At 49.7% G+C, this 21,169-nt stretch overlaps 2 protein-coding genes across 2 annotated transcripts in view; one reads left to right on the plus strand and one right to left on the minus strand.

The window, feature by feature from the left end:
* The window catches only part of stk38l (serine/threonine kinase 38 like), a gene marked incomplete at its 3' end in the record, with an annotated part of 387,778 nt that overhangs the window by 296,074 nt on the left and 70,535 nt on the right, over positions 1 to 21,169 (minus strand).
* pkp2 (plakophilin 2) overlaps positions 7,571 to 21,169 on the plus strand; it is a 31,866-nt gene continuing 18,267 nt past the window's right edge. The window contains 4 exon segments of the mRNA NM_001102842.1: positions 7,571 to 7,862; positions 17,543 to 17,649; positions 18,480 to 19,093; positions 20,983 to 21,130. Of these exon segments, the coding sequence (NP_001096312.1) occupies positions 7,649 to 7,862; positions 17,543 to 17,649; positions 18,480 to 19,093; positions 20,983 to 21,130 (1,083 nt within the window). The 5' untranslated portion in view covers positions 7,571 to 7,648.

Below are 21,169 nucleotides of genomic sequence, written 5' to 3' on the forward strand. Positions count from 1 at the left end.
AGATATACCCCCCATCTTCCCCCCCCCCCCCACTGTCACAGTGTAACCCCCATATCATATATGCACATAATGTAACTGTATAATATATAGGCACAGATATACCCCCCAATCTTTCCCCCCCCCCCCCCCCACTGTCACAGTGTAACCCCCATATCATATATGCACATAATGTAACTGTATAATATATAGGCACAGATATACCCCCCCATCTTTCCCCCAGCCCCCCCCCCACTGTCACAGTGTAACCCCCATATCATATATGCACATAATGTTAACTGTTATAAATATATAGGCACAGATATACCCCCCATCTTTCCCCCCCCCCCCACTGTCACAGTGTAACCCCCATATCATATATGCACATAATGTAACTGTATAATATATAGGCACAGATATACCCCCCCATCTTTCCCCCCCCCCCCCACTGTCACAGTGTAACCCCCATATCATATATGCACATAATGTAACTGTATAATATATAGGCACAGATATACCCCCCATCTTCCCCCCAGCCCCCCCCCCCACTGTCACAGTGTAACCCCCATATCATATATGCACATAATGTAACGGTATAATATATAGGCACAGATATACCCCCATCTTTCCCCCCCCCCCGCCACTGTCACAGTGTAACCCCCATATCATATATGCACATAATTGTAACTGTATAATATATAGGCACAGATTATACCCCCCATCTTTTCCCCCCCCCCACTGTCACAGTGTAACCCCCATATCATATATGCACATAATGTAACTGTATAATATATAGGCGCCACAGGATATACCCCGATCTTTCCCCCAGGCCCCCCCCCCCCACTGTCACAGTGTAACCCCCATATCATATATGCACATTAATGTAACTGTTATAATATATAGGCACAGATATACCCCCCATCTTTCCCCCACCCCCCCCCCACTGTCACAGTTGTAACCCCCATATCATATATGCACATAATGAACTGTATAATATATAGGCACAGATATACCCCCATCTTTCCCCCCCGCCCCACTGTCACAGTGTAAACCCCCATATCATATATGCACATAATGTAACTGTATAATATATAGGCACAGATATACCCCCCATCTTTCCCCCCCCCCCCCCACATGTCACAGGTAACCCCCATATCATATATGCACATAATGTAACTGTATAATATATAGGGCACAGATATACCCCCATCTTTCCCCCAGCCCCCCCCCCACTGTCACAGTGTAACCCCCATATCATATATGCACATAATGTAACTGTATAATATATAGGCACAGATATACCCCCCATCTTTCCCCCCCCCCCCCACTGTCACAGTGTAACCCCCATATCATATATGCACATAATGTAACTGTATAATATATAGGCACAGATATACCCCCCATCTTCCCCCCCCCCCCCCACTGTCACAGTGTAACCCCCATATCATATATGCACATAATGTAACTGTATAATATATAGGCACAGATATACCCCCCATCTTTCCCCCAGCCCCCCCCCCCCACTGTCACAGTGTAACCCCCATATCATATATGCACATAATGTAACTGTATAATATATAGGCACAGATATACCCCCATCTTTCCCCCCCCCCCCCCCCACTGTCACAGTGTAACCCCCATATCATATATGCACATAATGTAACTGTATAATATATAGGCACAGATATACCCCCCATCTTTTCCCCCCCCCCCCCCCCCCCCCCACTGTCACAGTTGAACCCCCCATATCATATATGCACATAATGTAACGGGGTAAATAATAGGCACAGATATACCCCCATCTTTCCCCCCCCCCCCCCCCACTGTCACAGTGTAACCCCCATATCATATATGCACATAATGTAACTGTATAATATATGAGGCACAGATATACCCCCCATCTTCCCCCAGCCCCCCCCCCCCCCACTGTCACAGTGTAACCCCCATATCATATATGCACATAATGTAACTGTATAATATATAGGCACAGATATACCCCCCATCTTTCCCCCAGGCCCCCCCACTGTCACAGTGTAACCCCCATATCATATATGCACATAATGTAACTGTATAATATATAGGCCACAGATATACCCCCCATCTTTCCCCCCCCCCCCCCCACTGTCACAGTGTAACCCCCATATCATATATGCACATAATGTAACTGTATAATATATAGGCACAGATATACCCCCCATCTTTCCCCCCCCCCCCCCACTGTCACAGTGTAACCCCCATATCATATATGCACATAATGTAACGTATAATATATAGGCACAGATATACCCCCCCATCTTTCCCCCAGCCCCCCCCCCCCACTGTCACAGTGTAACCCCCATATCATATATGCACATAATGTAACTTATAATATATAGGCACAGATATACCCCCATCTTTCCCCCAGCCCCCCCCCCCCCCCCCCCCCCCCCCCCCCACTGTCACAGTGTAACCCCCATATCATATATGCACATAATGTAACTGTATAATATATAGGCACAGATATACCCCCCATCTTTCCCCAGCCCCCCCCCCCCCCACTGTCACAGTGTAACCCCCATATCATATATGCAAATAATGAACTGTATAATATATAGGCACAGATATACCCCCCATCTTTCCTCCCCCCCCCCCCCCCCCCCCCCACTGTCACAGTGTAACCCCCATATCATATATGCACATAATGTAACTGCTATAATATATAGGCACAGATATACCCCCCAATCTTTTCCCCCCCCCCCCCCCCCCCCCCACTGTCACAGATGTACCCCATATCATAATATGCCACATAATGTAACTGTATAATATATAGGCACAGATATACCCCCCATCTTTCCCCCCCCCCCCCCACTGTCACAGTGTAACCCCCATATCATATATGCACATAATGTAACTGTATAATTATAGGCACAGATATACCCCCCACTTTTCCCCCAGCCCCCCCCCCCCCACTGTCACAGTGTAACCCCCATATCATATATGCACATAATGTAACTGTATAATATATAGCGCACAGATATACCCCCCATCTTTCCCCCAGCCCCCCCCCCCCCACTGTCACAGTGTAACCCCCATATCATATATGCACATAATGTAACTGTATAATATATAGGCACAGATATACCCCCCATCTTCGCCCCCCCCCCCACTTCACAGTGTAACCCCCATATCATATATGCACATAATGTAACTGTATAATATATAGGGCACAGATATACCCCCCATCTTCGCCCCCCCCCCCACTGTCACAGTGTAACCCCCATATCATATATGCACATAATGTAACTGTATAATATATAGGCACAGATATACCCCCCATCTTTCCCCCCCCCCCCCCCCCCCACTGTCACAGTGTAACCCCATATCATATATGCACATAATGTAACTGTATAATATATAGGCACAGATATACCCCCCATCTTTCCCCCAGCCCCCCCCCCCCCCACTGTCACAGTGTAACCCCCATATCATATATGCACATAATGTAACTGTATAATATATAGGCACAGATATACCCCCCATCTTTCCCCCAGCCCCCCCCCCCCCCACTGTCACAGTGTAACCCCCATATCATATATGCACATAATGTAACTGTATAATATATAGGCACAGATATACCCCCCATCTTTCCCCCAGCCCCCCCCCCCCCCCCACTGTCACAGTGTAACCCCCATATCATATATGCACATAATGTAACTGTATAATATATAGGCACAGATATACCCCCCATCTTTCCCTCCCCCCCCCCACTGTCACAGTGTAACCCCCATATCATATATGCACATAATGTAACTGTATAATATATAGGCACAGATATACCCCCCATCTTTCCCCCAGCCCCCCCCCCCCACTGTCACAGTGTAACCCCCATATCATATATGCACATAATGTAACTGTATAATATATAGGCACAGATATACCCCCCATCTTTCCCCCCCCCCCCCCCCCACTGTCACAGTGTAACCCCCATATCATATATGCACATAATGTAACTGTATAATATATAGGCACAGATATACCCCCCATCTTTCCCCCCCCCCCCCACTGTCACAGTGTAACCCCCATATCATATATGCACATAATGTAACTGTATAATATATAGGCACAGATATACCCCCCATCTTTCCCCCCCCCCCCACTGTCACAGTGTAACCCCCATATCATATATGCACATAATGTAACTGTATAATATATAGGCACAGATATACCCCCCATCTTCCCCCCCCCCCCCCCACTGTCACAGTGTAACCCCCATATCATATATGCACATAATGTAACTGTATAATATATAGGCACAGATATACCCCCATCTTTCCCCCAGCCCACCCCCCCCACTGTCACAGTGTAACCCCCATATCATATATGCACATAATGTAACTGTATAATATATAGGCACAGATATACCCCCCATCTTTCCCCCAGCCCACCCCCCCCACTGTCACAGTGTAACCCCCATATCATATATGCACATAATGTAACTGTATAATATATAGGCACAGATATACCCCCCATCTTTCCCCACCCCCCCCACTGTCACAGTGTAACCCCCATATCATATATGCACATATGTAACTGTATAATATATAGGCACAGATATACCCCCCATCTTTCCCCCAGCCCACCCCCCCCACTGTCACAGTGTAACCCCCATATCATATATGCCACATAATGTAACTGTATAATATATAGGCACAGATATACCCCCCATCTTTCCCCCCCCCCCACTGTCACAGTGTAACCCCCATATCATATATGCACATAATGTAACTGTATAATATATAGGCACAGATATACCCCCCATCTTTCCCCCAGCCCCCCCCCCCCCCCCACTGTCACAGTGTAACCCCCATATCATATATGCACATAATGTAACTGTATAATATATAGGCACAGATATACCCCCCATCTTTCCCCCAGCCCCCCCCCCCCCCCACTGTCACAGTGTAACCCCCATATCATATATGCACATAATGTAACTGTATAATATATAGGCACAGATATACCCCCCATCTTTCCCCCCCCCCCCACTGTCACAGTGTAACCCCCATATCATATATGCACATAATGTAACTGTATAATATATAGGCACAGATATACCGCCCCCCCCCCCCCCCGAGAATATTCCACAGATCAATTAGAGAAGGGGGGAAGCATTTAAGTGAAATATTCCGGATAGTTTGTGCCTTTTTGCCCCGGGGCAATACTGGTCCCTGTCGGGGCAGAGATAATGGGCTGAATCCTATTATCACACAGGGGGGCAGGACGGAATGTTTTTGTCTCCCAGATAAACAGAAAAAGACTCTCAGGAATCCAATTAGTTTGGGGCTGTGAATTGTTCCGGGGGGGGGGGGGGGGGGAATTTGTGTACAAGACAGATTAGCGCCGTTTGCTCAATATCTCCCACATGTTATGGAAGTGCGGCAGTAAAATGGTTTGGGCCAGAGAAACAGCAGCCCAGCCTCGCTTTATGGCAGATACACAGAGGGGCTGATAGAGTCACAACAAAGGGAAAGTAAGAAAGCTTGGCTGGAGCAGGGCAAACAAAATCATGGAACTTTCCAATAATATAAACACTGAACCTGGGAGCTTGCAGTCGCTGGGAGTTGTAGTTAAACTCATACAGGGTGCAGGGGGTTGGGACTCAGGGCGCAGGGCGCAGGGCGCAGGGTGTGAAATTCTTATCTGAAATGCCATTACAATGGGGTGAGTCACCCCTGGGGCACGGAGCGGCCATATGCGGAGCTGCCATGTTGATTCCCTCAATAGAAGAGGCATGGTGGGGTGCAAGGCATTGTGGGAAGTGTAGTCTCAGTTGGGGGGGCAGCTGACTGCACTCAACTCCCCGCACCCTGATGCATCCCTAGGGTCTCCATATTCTGTACAGCCCCCCCCCCCCAACCCCCAGCAACCCTGCCGGCTCCTTATCTCTGGAATTCTATCCCTCAGTTCCTTGGAATTCTCCCTCAGCCTCTGTATAATGGGAGTCATATCCTGCCCTTGGAATTTGCCCCAAGGGGGGGTAGTGGGGGCCTCACCCATATGCCCACGGCTTCCATAGAAGCAGGTCCTCCATTGCTTTATTATATAATAAAGTATATTTTTTAATAATAATAATAATAATATAATAATAATATCTAATTGGACCCCCGTGCACTTAGGGTGCCAGGCCTTCAGGGCAGGACAATCCTTGTGCCCCTTAGTTACCCCTAGTAACCATATCTACCTATATTTTATTCATTGTCCTATAAATAAGACACAGTATTTGCCCCACTTTGCATGGAACACAATACAGACAGGGGCAATTAGTCTGAGTGTCATTATTGTATCTTATCTGTGAGAGACAATAGTAGCACATTGGTGGGTAATAAACCCCAGACATGTTAACCCTGTCAGTGCCTGTGTCACCCTGTATAACTCCCTCAGTGACTGCTAATATCCTTATCATTTACAGTAGGGGGTACATTATCCCTTATAATACATGAGTGATACTCAGAGTTCCCTGTATAACTCAGCCTGCAGCCTTGTGCCTTTATATGGGGGGCACAGAACCCCTCAGTGACTGCTAATATCCTTATCATTTACAGTAGGGGGTACATTATCCCTTATAATACATGAGTGATACTCAGAGTTCCCTGTATAACTCAGCCTGCAGCCTTGTGCCTTTATATGGGCACAGAACCCCTCAGTGACTGCTAATATCCTTATAATTTACAGTAGGGGGTACATTATCCCTTATAATACATGAGTGATACTCAGAGTTCCCTGTATAACTCAGCCTGCAGCCTTGTGCCTTTATATGGGGGGCACAGAACCCCTCAGTGACTGCTAATATCCTTATCATTTACAGTAGGGGGTACATTATCCCTTATAATACATGAGTGATACTCAGAGTTCCCTGTATAACTCAGCCTGCAGCCTTGTGCCTTTATATGGGCACAGAACCCCTCAGTGACTGCTAATATCCTTATCATTTACAGTAGGGGGTACATTATCCCTTATAATACATGAGTGATACTCAGAGTTCCCTGTATAACTCAGCCTGCAGCCTTGTGCCTTTATATGGGGGGCACAGAACCCCTCAGTGACTGCTAATATCCTTATCATTTACAGTAGGGGGTACATTATCCCTTATAATACATGAGTGATACTCAGAGTTCCCTGTATAACTCAGCCTGCAGCCTTGTGCCTTTATATGGGGGGCACAGAACCCCTCAGTGACTGCTAATATCCTTATCATTTACAGTAGGGGGTACATTATCCCTTATAATACATGAGTGATACTCAGAGTTCCCTGTATAACTCAGCCTGCAGCCTTGTGCCTGTATATGGGGGGCACAGAACCCTTCAGTGACTGCTAATATCCTTATCATTTACAGTAGGGGGTACATTATCCCTTATGGTACATGAGTGACACTCACATTTCAGGAGGTTGTTGCTGAACTAAAAGACAATAAGTGGGAGACACAGGTGCCTTCCTGCCCCTATGGGGTTAATAGGGAGGGGGAGGCCCAGATCACAGTGCCCGGCCCCGCCCAGCCGCTCCCTAACCCCGCCCAGTTCAGAGCTCAGTCCGGGCTGGGAGCGCAGCGCTGGGTATAACGGGTGGCAGTGCCCGGGGGGTACAGAGAGGCAGCAGGCGATAGGGAGGATACGGAGGGGCACAGGGGGGCACAGGATGGCGCTGGTGATGCCCCCGGGGGGGGAGCAGGGGTATATCCGCACGGTACTGGGGTACGAACACTTCCAGGAGTTGGACAGTTCTACCCTGGCTCTGCCCTCCGAGGAGCGGCTCAAACTCACTGCCAAGGAGCCTGTGGATAAAGCGCAGAGGATCCAGCAACAGGTCCGGCTCACCCTGGCCCGGAGGGGCAACAAGAGCGTAGGGAACGGTAAGTGATTGGCCCTGTAGGGCTTCCTTCCTTCTGTGGGGCATGGGGCTGGGTAAGTGGGGCTGAATGAGTGGATCTGGGGTGTGGCATTAGGGTATGTGGGTAGGTATAGGGTAGGTGAGTGGGTATATGGGGTGTGGGTAGGTATAGGGTAGGTGAGTGGGTATATGGGGTGTGGGTAGGTATAGGGTAGGTGAGTGGGTATAGGGGGATACAGTGTGTGCCAGTGGGTGGATATCGGTTACACTTGGGGTATATTGTGTTGGAGGGGTATATAGGGAAGCTCCAGGGTAAATACTCCGTCTATAATTAATGTTCCTATACAGAGAATATCTCACTGTGTAAGGTGCTGGGCACCCCCCCCCCTCCAGGGCACCCACTCACCCGGGGCACACTCACACCTGGAGCACCCACTCCCCCGGGGCACCCACTCACCCCCGGGGCACCCACACACCCGGGGCACCCACACACCCGGGGCACCCACTCACCCCCGGGGCACCCACTCACCCCCGGGGCACCCACTCACCCCCGGGGCACCCACACACCCGGGGCACCCACTCACCCCCGGGGCACCCACTCACCCGGGGCACCCGGGGCACCCACTCACCCGGGGCACCCACACACCCGGGGCACCCACTCCCCCTGGGCACCCACACACCTGGGGCACACTCAGCACTAGAAACACAGGAAATGCACGACTGTGACGCCTGCACCAATGCAGTAAGTGCCTGCAGGTATCGGTGCAGCGACGCAGTGTGTGCGTGTAACCTACGTGCCTGTGCGTGGAATTAGTGCAGTGACCCGGCGTGTCCTGCCATACAGCTTTGCACAGGTACACAGGGGCGGGGCTTTGTGTTCTGTGTGCAAATGGCTGCACTGATACCCCCAAACAGCCTGTGCCTTAACTGCCCCAACTGCCCCCTTGGGTTGTGGCTCATTTATAGGGATTTATTCACTACGGTAATTGTGCGGGGGGTCAGTACTTGTGAAATGGGAGGCTAATTCTGCCCCAGACTTACCCCTCCCACACACCCCTTCCCTAAAGTGCCCCTGTGCCCACAGCACTAAAATGCACCCCAACAGGGGCCTGTCTGTCACTTGGCGCTAAAACCCATTTTTAAGAGATGCTGATCAATAAGTTATTAATTCATCAGTTCCAATGGTGGCGCTGTTCCATTCAGGTCTATGGGAGACTAATACTGGTGGAAAGTGGTACTGCAGCTAATCATCTATATACCTATTCTAGCACTATGGCAACCCCTACCCATATGTATAAATACAAATATACAGAGAAGGAATGTTCTGGGCACACAATAAGCTGTACCCCCATACTGTACTGTCTAAGGGAAACACTATGGCACCCCCTACCCATATGTATAAATACAAATATACAGAGAGGGAATGCTCTGGGCACACAATAAGCTGTACCCCCATACTGTACTGTCTAAGGGAAACACTATGGCCCCCCCTACCCATATGTATAAATACAAATATACAGAGAGGGAATGTTCTGGGCACACAATAAGCTGTACCCCCATACTGTACTGTCTAAGGGAAACACTATGGCACCCCCTACCCATATGTATAAATACAAATATACAGAGAAGGAATGTTCTGGGCACACAATAAGCTGTACCCCCATACTGTACTGTCTAAGGGAAACACTATGGCACCCCCTACCCATATGTATAAATACAAATATACAGAGAAGGAATGTTCTGGGCACACAATAAGCCCCACCCCCATACTGTACTGTCTAAGGGAAACACTATGGCACCCCCTACCCATATGTATAAATACAAATATACAGAGAGGGAATGCTCTGGGCACACAATAAGCTGTACCCCCATACTGTACTGTCTAAGGGAAACACTATGGCCCCCCCTACCCATATGTATAAATACAAATATACAGAGAGGGAATGTTCTGGGCACACAATAAGCTGTACCCCCATACTGTACTGTCTAAGGGAAACACTATGGCACCCCCTACCCATATGTATAAATACAAATATACAGAGAAGGAATGTTCTGGGCACACAATAAGCTGTACCCCCATACTGTACTGTCTAAGGGAAACACTATGGCACCCCCTACCCATATGTATAAATACAAATATACAGAGAAGGAATTTTCTGGGCACACAATAAGCCCCACCCCCATACTGTACTGTCTAAGGGAAACACTATGGCACCTCCTACCCATATGTATAAATACAAATATACAGAGAAGGAATGTTCTGGGCACACAATAAGCTGTACCCCCATACTGTACTGTCTAAGGGAAACACTATGGCACCCCCTACCCATATGTATAAATACAAATATACAGAGAGGGAATGTTCTGGGCACACAATAAGCTGTACCCCCATACTGTACTGTCTAAGGGAAACACTATGGCACCCCCTACCCATATGTATAAATACAAATATACAGAGAGGGAATGTTCTGGGCACACAATAAGCTGTACCCCCATACTGTACTGTCTAAGGGAAACACTATGGCACCCCCTACCCATATGTATAAATACAAATATACAGAGAGGGAATGTTCTGGGCACACAATAAGCTGTACCCCCATACTGTACTGTCTAAGGGAACACTATGGCACCCCCTACCCATATGTATAAATACAAATATACAGAGAGGGAATGTTCTGGGCACACAATAAGCTGTACCCCCATACTGTACTGTCTAAGGGAAACACTATGGCACCCCTACCCATATGTATAAATACAAATATACAGAGAAGGAATGTTCTGGGCACACAATAAGCTGTACCCCCATACTGTACTGTCTAAGGGAAACACTATGGCACCCCCTACCCATATGTATAAATACAAATATACAGAGAAGGAATGTTCTGGGCACACAATAAGCTGTACCCCCATACTGTACTGTCTAAGGGAAACACTATGGCACCCCCTACCCATATGTATAAATACAAATATACAGAGAAGGAATGTTCTGGGCACACAATAAGCTGTACCCCCATACTGTACTGTCTAAGGGAAACACTATGGCACCCCCTACCCATATGTATAAATACAAATATACAGAGAGGGAATGTTCTGGGCACACAATAGCTGTACCCCCATACTGTACTGTCTAAGGGAAACACTATGGCACCCCCTACCCATATGTATAAATACAAATATACAGAGAAGGAATGTTCTGGGCACACAATAAGCTGTACCCCCATACTGTACTGTCTAAGGGAAACACTATGGCACCCCCTACCCATATGTATAAATACAAATATACAGAGAAGGAATGTTCTGGGCACACAATAAGCTGTACCCCCATACTGTACTGTCTAAGGGAAACACTATGGCACCCCCTACCCATATGTATATATACAAATATACAGAGAAGGAATGTTCTGGGCACACAATAAGCTGTACCCCATACTGTACTGTCTAAGGGAAACACTATGGCACCCCCTACCCATATGTATAAATACAAATATACAGAGAGGGAATGTTCTGGGCACACAATAAGCTGTACCCCCATACTGTACTGTCTAAGGGAAACACTATGGCACCCCCTACCCATATGAAGGAATGCTCTGGGCACTGTAGCTGCTATAATGGGGGGGGGGGGGGGCATTTAGAGCTCAGTTCCCATAAACCCAATGGGCAGGAGCCACAAATAAAAGAAGCTTTTAATGAAACTATTGTTATAAATACCTCCCTTCCTGGCAGAGCAGAGGAATGTGAGCGCAGCTTTGCCCCCGGGGGGAGATACACAGGACAAAAGCTTTTTATTTGCTCTCCCAATCTTAATTCTGGTCTTGCTTTATGGCGATTGCTGAGAAATGAAGGTCCGATTTCCAATGGGGGGGGGATTTCACGGAAGCCAAAATAATATTCCCCCCCCCCGCAGAGAAACACCCAGTGGGCCAGTCCATTTAAAGGGGACATTGCCCTCAGATCTAGGAATCTCAAAGCCCAATATTGTCACCATTAAGGGCAGCTTAAACCCAGATCATGCCCCGGGCACCTTGGCCAAACATGGGCAGTTCCTGACCAATCAGGATCCAAGTCCGCAATTGTGGGTGAGGCTGCTGGGAATCCCTGGCATCTTGGCCCGACCCCAAACAGAGTCCTATGGAATGGGCTGGGGGCAGATTCGGGCGCATTGGCCAAACTCACTCCAAAAGATGACCGCCCAAGCTGACAGTCGCGTTGCGCCATGCAAGTAAAACTCCTCATAGTCACATGACTCCCTCTTTCCTTTCTGACGGTACAACCTTGCTTTCTGGCAGGGATTCTGGCCATACACATAGACTGTGAGCAAGGGGGGTACATTAGTTACCTGCGGGGGGTATATTGGGGTTTTTATTGTATCAAAACCCCAGACTTGAGCGGAAGTCGTACCCCTAGCCGGGGGCCCCCGTTTGCCTTCTCTGCCGCTGCCTGAACTGGTTTTTATTTGCCCGGAAGCTTCTAGAACAAAGCCCAAAGCGCCAGACAAAACATTTCTTTTCTGCAGTCACAACAAGCGCCGCGGTGTAACCGGACTCCTCTTTCTGCTCAAAGTTCTACCTTTCAAGCCTCCAGCTGAGCAGAAGAGCTAGCAATCTAACTTACTTAGACGTGTTAATGTTGCCTTTGATTTGGTTTATATTTAAAGGGGAAGTAAAGGCCTCTTTTTTGCTTTATAGAATTAGAAGCTGCCGCTGGCTTCCTGTTGAATGGCAGTCGCAAAGCCCAGGCTGCACCCCCTTTTGCCCCTCGCACAGCAACTTTGCAGTTGGTCTTCATTATTTGTTGTGTGATTGGCCGGAACTCTGCCCGCAGCCGTCATTAGAATCCTCATTATTATGGGGTTGTGGGCCGGAAGCCTGAGCACGTGGGCAGGGAGACCTCTGGTTCTGACTATTGAAACAATACGTGGGCAGGGAGACCTCTGGTTCTGACTCTTGAAACAATACATGGGCAGGGAGACCGCTGGTTCCGACTCTTGAAACAATACGTGGGCAGGGAGACCTCTGGTTCTGACTCTTGAAACAATACGTGGGCAGGGAGACCTCTGGTTCTGACTCTTGAAACAATACGTGGGCAGGGAAACCTCTGGTTCTGACTCTTGAAACAATACGTGGGCAGGGAGACCGCTGGTTCTGACTCTTGAAACAATACGTGGGCAGGGAGACCGCTGGTTCCGACTCTTGAAACAATACGTGGGCAGGGAGACCGCTGGTTCCGACTCTTGAAACAATACGTGGGCAGGGAGACCGCTGGTTCCGACTCTTGAAACAATACGTGGGCAGGGAGACCGCTGGTTCTGACTCTTGAAACAATACGTGGGCAGGGAAACCTCTTGTTCTGACTCTTGAAACAATACATGGGCAGGGAGACCTCTGGTTCTGACTCTTGAAACAATACGTGGACAGGGAGACCTCTGGTTCCGACTCTTGAAACAATACGTGGACAGGGAGACCGCTGGTTCCGACTCTTGAAACAATACGTGGGCAGGGAGACCGCTGGTTCCGACTCTTGAAACAATACGTGGACAGGGAGGCCGCTGGTTCTGACTCTTGAAACAATACGTGGGCAGGGATACCTCTGGTTCCGACTCTTGAAACAATACGTGGACAGGGAGACCGCTGGTTCCGACTCTTGAAACAATACGTGGGCAGGGAGACCGCTGGTTCCGACTCTTGAAACAATACGTGGACAGGGAGGCCGCTGGTTCTGACTCTTGAAACAATACGTGGGCAGGGAGACCTCTTGTTCTGACTCTTGAAACAATACATGGGCAGGGAGACCACTGGTTCCGACTCTTGAAACAATACGTGGACAGGGAGACCTCTGGTTCCGACTCTTGAAACAATACGTGGACAGGGAGACCGCTGGTTCCGACTCTTGAAACAATACGTGGACAGGGAGACCGCTGGTTCCGACTCTTGAAACAATACGTGGACAGGGAGGCCGCTGGTTCCGACTCTTGAAACAATACGTGGACAGGGAGACCGCTGGTTCCGACTCTTGAAACAATACGTGGGCAGGGAGACCTCTTGTTCTGACTCTTGAAACAATACATGGGCAGGGAGACCACTGGTTCCGACTCTTGAAACAATACGTGGACAGGGAGACCTCTGGTTCCGACTCTTGAAACAATACGTGGACAGGGAGACCGCTGGTTCCGACTCTTGAAACAATACGTGGACAGGGAGACCGCTGGTTCCGACTCTTGAAACAATACGTGGACAGGGAGGCCGCTGGTTCCGACTCTTGAAACAATACGTGGACAGGGAGACCGCTGGTTCCGACTCTTGAAACAATACGTGGACAGGGAGACCGCTGGTTCCGACTCTTGAAACAATATAGCAGAGCACGGGTCTCTTAACTGAGCCGACTTCAGCTACAATCTTTCAGGAGTCGGAACCAGGAGTGCAGAGAATATAAAGGGCCTGGAACAAGGCAATGCAGAGGTTGTTGGACTGCACCTCTCACCCGTCGACAGCTGAGGGAGTAGTTCTGGTACAAAGAGGCACGGGGGGGGGGGGGCAATAGGTGACAATAACGGGTTGTGTGGGACAGCGCCGGGGAAATCGGATCCGGGCTCTCGGGTATCCAGTGTACGGGTCGGAACAACTGCTCCGGGCAAGCCCCCCCCCCGTGTTTCAGATGGTTCCGAGCACTCACAGTCCCCACATTGGGGTAGGAACCGGCACCACTGCCCCAGGGGTGGGATTCTGGGGGCCCCACACACTTATACAGGGGCCCCACTGAGCCCTAAATGTATTAAACTTAACTTGGACTCTGAGCGGAGAAACCGGGATTCCTCCCCAGTTAAATGGCTTCACCTTTTAGTATATTATAGAACGGCCTATTCCTAGCAACTTTGCAATTGGTCTTCATTATTTATTTGTTATAGTTTTTGTATTATTTCCCTTCTTCTTCTGCCTCTTTGCAGCTTTCAAATGGGGGTCAGTGACCCCGGCAGCCAAACCCTATTGCTCTGTGAGGCCCCAGTTTTATTGTTACTTTCTATTCAGCCCCTCCTCCTATTCATATTCCCATTTCTCTCCCATGTAACCCACTGCCTGGTTACTAGGGTAAATAAGGCCTTAGCAACCAGAGAGCTGCTAAAATACCAAACTGAGTGCTGCTACAAATAAGTTTAAAAAAAGCTAAATAACTGAAAAACCATAGAAAATGAAGACCAATTGCAAATTGTCTCAGAATATTAATGTCTACATCATATTAAAAGTTATTTTACAGGTGAACTTCCCCTTTAAAGTTATTGAATGGGGGTCACTGACCCCGGCAGCTAAAACCTATTGCTCTGGGAGAGTAAAAATGTGATTATTGTTGTTACTTTTTATTACTTATCTCCCTATTCGGCCCCTCTCCTATTCATACAGCTGCCTGGTTACTAAGGTAAACAATACCCTAGCAACCAGATGGGGGGGGGGGGCTTCCTCTCCCTATGTTGTGTGTGTGTCTGACTGCTGAATCACCTTTTACTTAGGGAGAGATGTGCTTCATGTCAAAAAGACAAAAAAGCAGGTAAAAGGGGAGGGGCAGGAAAGTCGGTGAGTATGTGCTCCGCCCCCAAAGTCAGTGATTAACCCCTTCAGTGCTGAAAGACACTGTAGATAGGCCTCCTATTTGGTATTCGTTCAAATTATAAAGGGAAATAGTCGGCACCTTGGTTCCGGGCTCAACCCAAACCCCGGGGGGGGGCACCGTGTCACCTTGTTACATGAGTTTATCTTTGCCTTATCTTCCCCTGGATACTGTTGCTAGGGAAGATAGGATTGGCATGCATTTGAATATTCATATTGGTCTCAGCAGGAATTTATTTGGCCGGGCTTTGTGGGTCTGAACTACAACTCCCAGCATCCTCCCTGCCCTTCCCCTGCTATGACAGAACCAGGCCCGGCCTCAGGGGGATCGTGTGAATGTGTTTTCCCAGAAGGCTGTTTGTGCTTCTGTCATTGGATCGGGCGGTAGGTCCTGTCCCGGCCCCTTGATGTTGGGGAAAGGTGTGAAACTGCCCCCGGGGGGGGGGGGGGGGGCTGATTGTCTGTCTTATAATTTCCCCTCCGGCCAAATGACTTCTACAAGAAAAATACTGATTTGGTTTTAGTGTGTGTGTGGGGGGGGGGGTATATAGGGACCTTGGGGTACTTGTTACTGTTTTAACTTACCCCAAAGAGACAGGGGGGGGCAAGATATCAGCCCCCTACTGTCTCCATCTTGTCCTACTGTCTCCATCTTGCCCTACTGTCCCCATCTTGCCCTACTGTCCCCATCTTGCCCTACTGTCCCCATCTTGCCCTACTGTACCCATCTTGCCCTACTGTCTCCATCTTGTCCTACTGTCTCCATCTTGCCCTACTGTCCCCATCTTGCCCTACTGTCTCCATCTTGTCCTACTGTCCCCATCTTGTCCTACTGTCCCCATCTTGCCCCACTGTCCCCCTCTTGCCCTACTGTCTCCATCTTGTCCTACTGTCCCCATCTTGCCCTACTGTCCCCATCTTACCCTACTGTCCCCATCTTGCCCTACTGTCTCCATCTTGCCCTACTGTCCCCATCTTGCCCTACTGTCCCCATCTTGTCCTACTGTCCCCATCTTGTCCTACTGTCCCCATCTTGCCCTACTGTCCCCATCTTGCCCTACTGTCCCCATCTTGCCCTACTGTCCCCATCTTGTCCTACTGTCCCCATCTTGCCCTACTGTCCCCATCTTGTCCTACTGTCCCCATCTTGCCCTACTGTCCCCATCTTGCCCTACTGTCTCCATCTTGCCCTACTGTCCCCCATCTTGCCCTACTGTCCCCATCTTGCCCTACTGTCTCCATCTTGCCCAACTGTCTCCATCTTGCCCTACTGTCCCCATCTTGCCCTACTGTCTCCATCTTGCCCTACTGTCTCCATCTTGCCCTACTGTCCCCATCTTGCCCTACTGTCTCCATCTTGCCCTACTGTCTCCATCTTGCCCTACTGTCCCCATCTTGCCCTACTGTCCCCATCTTGCCCAACTGTCTCCATCTTGCCCTACTGTCCCATCTTGCCCTACTGTCTCCATCTTGCCCTACTGTCTCCATCTTGCCCTACTGTCCCCATCTTGCCCTACTGTCTCCATCTTGCCCTACTGTCTCCATCTTGCCCTACTGTCTCCATCTTGTCCTACTGTCCCCATCTTGCCCTACTGTCTCCATCTTGCCCTACTGTCCCCATCTTGTCCTACTGTCTCCATCTTGCCCTACTGTCCCCATCTTGCCCTACTGTCCCCATCTTGCCCTACTGTCTCCATCTTGCCCTACTGTCTCCATCTTGTCCTACTGTCTCCATCTTGCCCTACTGTCTCCATCTTGCCCTACTGTCCCCATCTTGCCCTACTGCCCCAATCTTGCCCTACTGTCCCCATCTTGCCCTACTGTCCCCATCTTGCCCTACTGTCTCCATCTTGCCCTACTGTCTCCATCTTGTCCTACTGTCTCCATCTTGCCCTACTGTCTCCATCTTGCCCTACTGTCTCCATCTTGTCCTACTGTCTCCATCTTGCCCTACTGTCCCCATCTTGCCCTACTGCCCCAATCTTGCCCTACTGTCCCCATCTTGCCCTACTGTCCCCATCTTGCCCTACTGTCCCCATTTTAGTGACTATACCAATTGCCATATTTGTGCCCCCTAAATGTAGTTCTTTGTTTCTTGTTTCCACAGGGAGTCTCCATCATGCCTCCAGCCTCCCAGAGCAGGTTCATTACAATGGAGGCTTCACCCACAAAGATGTGTTTTCCTCAGCCTCTAAACGTTATGACACCATAAAGGTAAGAACCCTCCATAAACGCTATGAGCAAACTTAGGGGGCTGTTCCTGCTGAATTGTGCTTAGTACAGGGGAATCCCTATGTGCCATAGTTTTATGGTATCTCTCTGTACAGGCTATGGGCAAACTTAGGGGGCTGTTCCTGCTGAATTGTGCTTAGTACAGGGGAATCCCTATGTGCCATAGTTTTATGGTATCTCTCTGTACAGGCTATGAGCAAACTTAGGGGGCTGTTCCTGCTGAATTGTGCTTAGTACAGGGGAATCCCTATGTGCCATAGTTTTATGGTATCTCTCTGTACAGGCTATGGGCAAACTTAGGGGGCTGTTCCTGCTGAATTGTGCTTAGTACAGGGGAATCCCTATGTGCCATAGTTTTATGGTATCTCTCTGTACAGGCTATGAGCAAACTTAGGGGGCTGTTCCTGCTGAATTGTGCTTAGTACAGGGGAATCCCTATGTGCCATAGTTTTATGGTATCTCTCTGTACAGGCTATGGGCAAACTTAGGGGGCTGTTCCTGCTGAATTGTGCTTAGTACAGGGGAATCCCTATGTGCCATAGTTTTATGGTATCTCTCTGTACAGGCTATGGGCAAACTTAGGGGGCTGTTCCTGCTGAATTGTGCTTAGTACAGGGGAATCCCTGTAGGGGCTGACTGGGGTTGATAATTCAGGGATCTGTTTCCAGGCAATACATTCCCTCCCCCCAGAGGAATTCAGTTCATTCCGTGCATCTCAGGGCAACACAGGATGATAAATGGGGCGGTTGCCGGGGGTAACAGAAGGCACTTGCCCCTCAGATAGGAGATAATGGGGCTTATTTGCCCTATAGGACGGCAGATACACGGGATACGAGAATGGCGTCGGGGGGAACAAAGTGACGTTCAGCGAGTGGAGAAGCGAATGCGACACCCGGCGCCCGACGCTGCGGCGCGACGTCTCCCCCGAGGGAGAGAGAGAGGTCAGTTGGTCGCCGTTTTACCCCGACGCCCCCAGCGCCACCAAGCGCTACGCCCGCTCCGACATCGTCGGGTTGAACCGGTACAAGACAGCGAGTCGGGCCCGACAGAACCTCTCGCAGCAGTTTCGCCAGGACACGACCGACTCCGTATTTGCCCCCAGTGTCCCCGCCAGTGTCCCCGCCAGCCCCATTTACCCCCAGTGGCGCCACAGCCGCAGTATGGAGAACCTGCTGGAGCAGCACCAAGTCGGGCAGCCGGGCGCCGTCGGGCAGGTGAGGGTCGGGCAGGCGGGGCAGTTGGGCTCCACCAAAGCGCAGACTATGAGGTCCAAGTGGAACCAGAGCACCGTCAGAACCGCGACCAAAGATTCCTTCAACTCAACTGTAGGGGGCGTCACCTTCGAGAGACGGGTTCCCCTATTGGCCGGGGCCTCGGGGACCCTACAGATGCAGAGAGGGGGCAGCCAAGTGGAAGCTCATGTGGGGTAAGTTACCCTTGAACTGATTGGGAGGCGTGTGTGTTAGTGCACATTAGTTAGTGCACATGTGTGTGTGTTAGTGCACGTGTGTTAGTGCACATGCGTATTAGTGCACATTAGTTAGTGCACGTGTGTGTTAGTGCACGTTTGTTAGTGCATGTGTGTGTTAGTGCACGTGTGTGGGAGTTAGTGCACGTGTGTGTTAGTGCACGTTTGTGTGTGTGTGTTAGTGCACGTGTGCGTGTGTTAGTGCACGTGTGTGTGAGTGCACGTTTGTGTGTGTGTGTAGTACACGTTTGTGTGTGTGTGTTAGTGTTGTTTGTGTGTGTGTGTTAGTGCATGTTTAGTGCATGTGTGTGTTAGTGCATATGTGTGTTAGTGCACGTGTGTGTTAGTGCACGTTTGTGTGTGTGTTAGTGCACGTGTGTGTTAGTGCACGTTTGTGTGTGTGTTAGTGCACGTGTGTGTGTGTGTTAGTGCATGTGTGTGTTAGTGCACGTTTGTGTGTGTGTTAGTGCACGTGTGTGTGTGTATTAGTGCACGTGTGTGTTAGTGCACGTTTGTGTGTGTGTTAGTGCACGTTTGTGTGTGTGTTAGTGCACGTTTGTGTGTGTGTTAGTGCACGTGTGTGTTAGTGCACGTTTGTGTGTGTGTTAGTGCACATGTGTGTTAGTGCACATTTGTGTGTGTGTTAGTGCACGTTTGTGTGTGTGTTAGTGCACGTGTGTGTTAGTGCACATTTGTGTGTGTGTTCGTGCACGTGTGTGTGTGTTAGTGCACGTGTGTGGGTATTAGTGCACGTGTGTGTTAGTGCACGTTTGTGTGTGTGTTAGTGCATGTGTGTGTTAGTGCACGTTTGTGTGTGTGTTAGTGCACGTGTGTGGGTGTTAGTGCACGTTTGTGTGTTTGTTAGTGCACGTGTGTGGGTGTTAGTGCACGTGTGTGGGTGTTAGTGCACGTGTGTGGGTGTTAGTGCACGTGTGTGGGTGTTAGTGCACGTGTGTGGGTGTTAGTGCACGTGTGTGTCAGTGTGTGGGTGTTAGTGCACGTGTGTGGGTGTTAGTGCACGTGGGTGGGTGTTAGTGCACGTGTGTGTCAGTGTGGGTGTTAGTGCACGTGTGTGGGTGTTAGTGCACGTGTGTGGGTGTTAGTGCACGTGTGTGGGTGTTAGTGCACGTGTGTGTCAGTGTGTGGGTGTTAGTGCACGTGTGTGGGTGTTAGTGCACGTGTGTGGGTGTTAGTGCACGTGTGTGGGTGTTAGTGCACGTGTGTGTCAGTGTGTGGGTGTTAGTGCACGTGTGTGGGTGTTAGTGCACGTGTGTGTTAGTGTGTGGGTGTTAGTGCACGTGTGTGGGTGTTAGTGCACGTGTGTGTTAGTGCACGTTTGTGTGTGTGTTAGTGCATGTGTGTGTTAGTGCACGTTTGTGTGTGTGTTAGTGCACGTGTGTGGGTGTTAGTGCACGTTTGTGTGTTTGTTAGTGCACGTGTGTGGGTGTTAGTGCACGTGTGTGGGTGTTAGTGCACGTGTGTGGGTGTTAGTGCACGTGTGTGGGTGTTAGTGCACGTGTGTGGGTGTTAGTGCACGTGTGTGTTAGTGTTGGTACCTGAGACGGGGGGGGGGGGGGGTAGGAAACACCTGTTCAGGAACAAAAAGACGTGACGGTGTCGGGTTTTTCAGTTTATATGAATAGAATCCCAGGAATGCAGGTTTTTGCCATTTTGTACTTCAAAAGCGACGGGAAAGAGACTGGCACAGCGCCAACACCGTGTGTAACGGGAACGTAGCGGCTCAGGGAGAGGCTCATTGTGTAGCTCCGCCTCCCTGCTTGTAATGCAACGTGAGGGCGGCCATGTTGGTTTTGCTCTTCTGAGCGGCGGCCATTTCTTTCTCTCAGGAATGTCTCGTCCCTGTTGGAGGTGGAGATGACGCTGGAGAGAGCGGTGAATCTGCTGCAGAGCGAGACCTCCTCGTCCCAATGGTTGTGTTCCGCCGCCAGCTTCATCCAGCACGAGTGCTTCCGCAAGTCCGACGCCCGCAGACAGGTACCTGGGGAAAGGGGATCTCACCATCAGCATAGGGAG

The sequence above is a fragment of the Xenopus tropicalis genome, chromosome 3, assembly GCF_000004195.4.
Source record: "Xenopus tropicalis strain Nigerian chromosome 3, UCB_Xtro_10.0, whole genome shotgun sequence".
Classification (NCBI taxonomy): Eukaryota; Metazoa; Chordata; class Amphibia; order Anura; family Pipidae; genus Xenopus; species Xenopus tropicalis.